At 37.4% G+C, this 7,343-nt stretch overlaps 1 protein-coding gene across 4 annotated transcripts in view; it reads left to right on the forward strand.

Moving 5' to 3' along the window:
- The window catches only part of grb10b (growth factor receptor-bound protein 10b), a 66,630-nt gene extending 59,850 nt beyond the window's left edge, over positions 1-6,780 (forward strand). For 3 of the 4 annotated variants that reach the window (XM_056380877.1, XM_056380878.1, XM_056380881.1), the window contains 4 exons: positions 285-351; positions 486-573; positions 715-808; positions 1,358-6,780. In XM_056380877.1, coding sequence (XP_056236852.1) covers positions 285-351; positions 486-573; positions 715-808; positions 1,358-1,504 — 396 coding nt within the window. In that variant the 3' untranslated portion in view covers positions 1,505-6,780. The remainder of the gene's footprint in view (positions 1-284; positions 352-485; positions 574-714; positions 809-1,357) is intronic. The other variant, XM_056380880.1, reaches the window with a different exon arrangement.
- Positions 6,781-7,343: the final 563 nt, after the last annotated feature.

The raw sequence follows: 7,343 nt of genomic DNA on the forward strand, positions 1-7,343 counted from the left end.
ACAATGAAGTCAGTATAATTGATACAATATATGTAGATTCATTTGATGGTTACCCGATGTAAAGGAAGAACAACTTCAAATTTAGAAAATAATAATACAATACATTAAAATCATCTGACCTGCCCTTACATGTACTTTTTACATTTAAATGGAGGTTTTTTTCCTTTACTGTTAAGAAAAGTGAAGCTTCAGCACCATGTATTTGAAAACTCCGTGATAAAAATATCTGAACCAGATCATGAAATAATCCCTGTTGTGTTGTCTCTGTGTGGCATCTCTCTCAGAAGAGGAGTCAACGAATGAACATACTGGGCTCCCACAGTCCTTTGCACCACTCCTCACTCAGCTCAGGTAAATGTGAAGACACGTAGCATCAACAGTGTTTTTCTTTAGTTTAGTTAATATGACAGATGTTTAAATGTTGGTTCTCTCTCTCTCTCTCTATCTCTCTCTCTCTCTCTCTATCTCTCTCTCTCTCTCTGCAGTTATCCACATAGCTCAGCTGTGGTTCCATGGCAGGATATCCAGAGAAGAATCCCATCGCATCATCCACCAGCAGGGACAAGTAGATGGGTAAGTGCGGTTTTCCGATTCACTGAACACAAACAACAACAGTACATACAGTACATGAAATAGTTTATAAATTTTTCCTCACTGCATGCATTAAAAACTGAATATTCTTCTCACACTGTCCTCCTTTCTCTTGTTTCACAGGTTGTTTCTGCTGAGAGTCAGTCAGAGTAACCCCAAGGCATTTGTGCTCACATTGTGCCATCACCAGAAAATCAAACATTTCCAGATACTACCGGTATGCATTATGTGGTGTTTAATCATTAATCATAGGAAATGCCTTTGTGACACTTTTGTGAGATGTGTGTTTTCTTTTTATTCGGGCCGTTTTCTTTTTTGGGAGCAACAGTAAAAGCAACCTTGACTCTGACTGTTGTGTTGATCAAAGAGGATGTATGGAAAATAGCTGCTGTTCTCTATTACAGGTCTTTTTTGTGCATCTTTTTGCGCAATAATTTCACATCATTGCCAGCCATTTTCCTTTTTTTATTTTGTGTCAACTGTAGAAAAGTATTGTTCTTGTGAGTTGTGTCAATCCCACAAAGCAAACCATGAAGGCAAAACATTAAATGATAATGTGAATTTGAAAAAAAAAAAAAAGGTTGGTGGAGACCAGTGGCATGCTGGAAATAAGTCTAAATAAAAAAAAAAAAATGATAGTGTGGTTTGCAAAATGATCAGCTGAAATGAAAACTATATATGTGATTTGTCAAAACATGTAAAACCATAGAGGAGTCTGATTCACCTTTTCCTTGCTTTTCTCTTGTCCTTCGGTGTCTCCCTGAAGTGTGAAGAGGACGGCCAAGTCTTCTTCAGCCTTGACGACGGCGCCACCAAATTCACCGACCTGATTCAGCTGGTGGAGTTCTACCAGCTCAACAGAGGAGTGCTGCCTTGTAAACTCAAACACCCGTGCACCGTCGTGGCCTTATGACATCTTCGGATCATCTGACCCCATGAACCCTCATCACTTGACCTGACTCTGCCTAAAACAAACAAAACAAAAAGAATCTTTCTGTCGGGTGGTTCTTTTGTTATTGTCTTTATAAGAAGCTGGTGAATTGACTGATGTTTCATTGTCGTTGTTTTATATTGTCGAGTCCGCCAGAGACTGCTGACTTGTTGGATTTCTTTTACGTTGCATGGATGTTTGAGGAGTCGGATGCACAACTTCGCTCTTGAGGTTCCTCCGTCAGGAAGAGAGAGAGAGAGAGAGAGAGAAAGGACAGAAAGGAAAAAGAACACTGCCATTTGTGTCAATGCTGTTGCAAAATCTTCCACAATCTTGCTATCCACAGTCATCAATAAGCTTGGACCCAAAATCCTTCAAGGTTTAATCTCACAGTTCAAGTGTAAACTGTATTTCCCTTCAACTGGACAATCAGCTGGACAAGTCGAGCTTTCGTTTGGACCACTCTGCTCTCTGAGAACTAACAGTCGTCTCGTTCACACTTTTCATCACGCATCCTCAAAGAATATACTGAAGATGGAGAGTTGATTGTTTTGCACTCACTGAAATGGGAGTGGCCTTTGACGGTGCATGACCGCTCCGCTTTTGCATTACTTAACTGTGAGATGGTGCCACCGCCCTCTAGTGTCATAGGCATGCAAGGACATGTCCAGATTCAACAAGGATGAGATTTGGAGGCGCCAGAAAGAGTGTTGCTGTTGAATCTGTTTGAGGTTCGGAGACAACAGAAGCTTGTCAAGTCAAACTGGAGAGAAAGGCTAAGGAAAACTCTGGAACTATTAGAACAAGGTATTTTTTTAACAGTGGACAATACAAAGTCCACCCTCTCAGAATTTAATTTGCTCATCTCTGACAGCACACAGGGTTTCGTTTCTTATTGATACATTCATTGCAGTTATGTATTGTTATCAATATTCTCTTTAATAATTTTGTTTAAAGTCCATTGTTTTGCATTCTGGATACTTGCAACTCTTCATTATTTACCTAAGCTACAGTAGGGTCATTCTGTACTTGTTATTCTCTTGCACGCTCCACTTCCCGAAAGTATTTCCCAGGCAACTTCCACAAAGGTGAATAAGCATGAATCAAACTATGGTCATTCAGGGTAAAATAACAAGTAATGATGCTAGAACAATTGTAACCAGGTAGATAGCAGGTGCAGCCAAATGCAGTTTATCCGTTTTCTTTCACTGCAGGCAAGTGCATACATAAAGCTTCCTGTTGCATAAGTGGGACAATGGAGAGCATCTTTTTTTTTTTTTTCGTCTGATCCTCCTCGCCACGGCACAGGGGGGAGGATAACCACTAGCATCTCCTTCAGGAGTTTTACCCACATCATCACTTTCTATCAGAGGAAACACAATCTGCGTTACTCTTTACCAAACAAATCTACTTCAGCCCAGAAATACCAGTGGATCCTGTGGGCGACATCTGTTCTGGTTCTTGGCCCTCTTTTCACGTATGTTCCAGAAATCACCTCCTGCCTGCTGGAAGTGAGCGAGATGGTGTCTAACATGACTGTGGCTAGGAACATGGTTTAGTGTGCTCTGACTCCACACTGATAGTAGACTCCGTGCATTACATTCGGCATACTGCGGCCTTTTTCTGCCTGTGAACAGAACAGTGTCACATATACATCTACTGCCTACTGCACGCCACCTATTTATGAATTCAGACACACTGTCAACAAAAAGCTAACTGCTGCTACAGTATGCAGTGTCACATATCAGACTATTAAACAAATCATAGCTCCCCCTCTAAAGTGAAAATACTCAGCGGTGTGGAGGCAAAAAAAAAACTGGAAATGTTACGACTCAGACATCAGACTGCAAACGTCCCACAGGGCCCCTATTTTGTTTTAACTCATGTTCCCTCATTTGAGTTTACTGACTTGCCCCCCTACATGCTGTGCTTTTGAATGTTAATGAGAGCATCAGACTGAGAACAAAGGACATACAACTCTTACTGAGTTAGTTTCAGAGCACTGGATACGGCTACCTTTTTTGTCCCAGACAGTATCACTATCACCAAAAATCAATTGTTTTCCTAATTGTTCCCCCCCCCCACACACACACACACACACACACACAATCATGGCCAAGTGGAGCTCCTCTAATTAACCACAGTGAAAGGAAGATTTCAGCAGGGTGTCTCTAAATACCTTGGATCAAATTTCTTTGTGAACAGATAGGGATACTGTTTTTTGAGGCACTGATTATCATGTCTGGCTGAATGGAACGAATTGGATAACACATAAAGGGCAAAGCTCAGCCTTCGCAAATTCTGGGAAGACATAAGTAAATGTTCAAAATTCTTGTTTGGGTTTTGATATTTAAGCTTAACCTGGTTTATCACGTCACACAAGTCAGTCCCAGTATATTATGTTCAGAATCCCCGTCTTTGAAATGTCTTAAGTTAAACAGCGTTTTTTTTTTTCATGTTTTGTTTTTCTGTTTCTTCACCCGAAATTTCAAAACTCTCACTTGAAAGTTTTTTATCAGTCCAAGTTTTGTTGGTGGAAGCTCTGTTCAGGCCACCAGCCGGCAGATTATTATTATAAGTCTATTTGTTTTTACCAACATCAACAGCCATCTTTCATTTACCTGCAGGTTGTTTTAAGGTATATTGAACATCTGAGATGCAGAATAGCCGCACTATATTGACACTTTGCGTGGTCACCATCTAAGATGCAATGACTCAATCATTTTTTAAAGTATTGTTGCAGCAAAATGTATTTATTTATCTGGATGTGACTGATTACTTGAAAATTTTAGATTTCTTTTTCTCAGCGCTGTTCTGTTTTCTTTTGTCATTACCATGAAATGATTGACCAGTGTGATTTATATTATTATTATATTATTATTATTGTAATGATCTAGCATCTATTGAGGTTTTTCTTTTCTTTTGTTTATTTTAGTTTTGATTTTTCAAAAATAATTTTGTCATCATCAACACTTGTTATCAAGTGATGTTTTAAAGCACACTGGCATCCATAGTGTTAACATTGTCATTCCAATAGATGACAGGTGGAATGTTGTGAAATTGAAAAGAACAAAAAAACTTGAGTTTCCCAAAGCATTAGTCACTAAGATGTTTTTCATACCCTTTTTAATTATTGTTCTTTTTTTCTCCCCAATCTATAAAAATATCCTCTTTTAAGAATTCCAACCCTTTTATGTTGTAAAGCATCAGGTTTTCTTTATCATCACTGTGGTGACCTAAACTAAAGAAAAAACAGATATAAATTAAGATAATTAAGATAGATTGAAGTAATTATGCCACAAATGTTTTGGGAAACTGGGTGAAGTAATCCTCAACATGCTCATAAATCACTGTTTAAATGCCTTTCCTTGAAGAGAGAATTGTAGAAATTTAGATATAGAAAAAAAAATCCATTTATATTCAAGTTAAACCTTTTCAATGAAAATTGTTAAAATTCTTAGATTAGATATAATTGAACAAATGCATACCAATATTTCCCCCCACATATATGATAAGGCATTGTCACAATTTCCTCTATGTTAATTTATACCCTTAAAACTGCAATGAACAGGGGACTAACCTTACCATAACCAAACCATACCAGAGCAGCATTGTTAGATAGGATACAGCATTGATCTCAGAATGAAGAAACTTTAATAAGTAGGTAGATTTGATCATTTGCATGAATGTGGATCTTGAGTTTATTGTGAAGGGATTCTGTCATATCTGATATCTGATATGTTGATATTTGGAGGAATCTGGATTATTACAGTACATACGTTCTTTTGTAGTTGCTAAAAGTCTTTTATTTGAAGGAATTAAGATCTCACTGAAATGTTGATGCTAGCCATTTCTAAGTACTAATCAAAGTCCCCTGAGATTCAGATTCAGTCTACACCCTTTGCTGTCATCCTCAAATTCATAATATTACATGTTTCTTTCTGACTGATGTGAATGGTAGCAGATGTTAACATGAGGGACAGGTCAGGTAGCATTGTGAGGTGCAGTTAGTATTTGCATAAAAAGTGTCACAGGATCTTACTTACTCTAAATACAAAAGGTGGAAAGTGAATTCAATTAGTGAACACACAGACAAATGAATCAGGGGATTTGGAAATCCACATTTTTACACTTAACAGAGATGAATGTAACTGGGTTGCTCAGGGTTGACTTGGAGCATGTTAAAAACTACTGGTCCATCAGATCTCTAGGACTTTTATGTACAGGATGATGATGACTCGTGAATATTTTAGTTTCATTAAGCTGGGAGTTATTAACTTTTCTCCATTATGTGCACCACCCGTCTGCTAGTTGTGATTACTTGAAAATATCCTTGCAGCGAAACTGAGTAGATCCAGTTCTATTTAAAGAGTACATTTAGTTTAACAGTGTTTTTAATAATATTATTTAAGCTGTTCATGAAAAAGCCTAAAAATACTTGCCTGGCTACCTGAGCTGATTTAAAGCCCCACTAAACAATGTTACTTGGACAACAGCTGAACAATTGATAAAACACCCTCAATTTCCTAATCCAATATTATATCATTCTGTGTCTTATTGAAATGCTCAAGTACACACTCAACACATGTAAATAAAATAACTGACAGTGTAGCACAGTGTCAGTTTTGGTAGCCAGGTAATGTGTAACCACAGATGGTGCCTCTGATGACTCCTCTTTCTCTGCATAAACCAGACCTAACATTTGACAAAGCTACCCTTCAGAGGGAACCATTCACACTCAAAACGCTTGCAGTTTTACCAAGTACTCAATGGATCCAATTCAACAACAGAAAACGGCACTCTGAAAGATTCTGGTGAAAGGTGATTGAGAATGAATGCTTGTGTTTTCAGCTGCAGTTTCAGTTTACTTTTTGACTTGAAAGTGAACTGGCCCCAATCCTGCAAAGATGGATTGATGATTGATCGATTATCATCTTGGCTCTTTTGCATTTTTCAGAACATTGTCACAATGCAAGCATACCATGGCTGTACAAATGAGTAAAGTAAAAATATATCTATATATAAAAATATAAACTATTATGTATTTCAGGGAATGCAAAAAAGAAAACAGTAACTTATCTCTTTTTTGTAAGAGAGAGCTCCTGTATTCATAATGTGCTTTGCTTCAATCTGTAAATAGTTGAATGGCTTATAAATCTTAATTGTAACCTTTTCAGGTATTTTTGTACAAATAAGGGACTGATATATTCTGTTTATTGTAATTAGAATAAAACATTAATACATTGATATAAAAACTATTCTGTGTTTGTCTTTATTGAGAAACCTCCTTTGAAATATTTGCTAACTAAAGAGTGTATCACTACTGTATTGTATTGCACTAAATTAATTAACAGATTTACAGTGTTATACAAATTTATACTCTAAATTCATTGCTTGTCATTACTATTGCATGGACATTTGTATGTTTTACAGATTTAGATTTGTCCAGAATCTGATAAACAAATATTCCAAATCTGGGCCAAATACAGATATTACTGTAAACGATTAAATTCTACTGCAATTCTTCTGAAAGACCAACCCTTAGTTTTTCCACTAGATGGCGCAATGTCACAACAAGTTCAAGGGCTGATAGCAATTAAGTTGCTATCAGCCCTTGCTAAGCATTTGAGTCACTGTGACATCTGGGAAAATATTAGTGTAAATACACAATGACATATGAATGCTGATGCAAAGGAAATCAGGTTAATGTGGGAGTGTCACAGTAAGAACACTGCAATGATCCTATTGAGAACTGACCCTTTGACACCATCTGTGTGTCACACTCAATGGATTACCAGTCATGCAAAATGAGTGAGGTTTC

Source organism: Seriola aureovittata, chromosome 7 (genome assembly GCF_021018895.1).
Source record: "Seriola aureovittata isolate HTS-2021-v1 ecotype China chromosome 7, ASM2101889v1, whole genome shotgun sequence".
NCBI classification, from domain to species: domain Eukaryota; kingdom Metazoa; phylum Chordata; class Actinopteri; order Carangiformes; family Carangidae; genus Seriola; species Seriola aureovittata.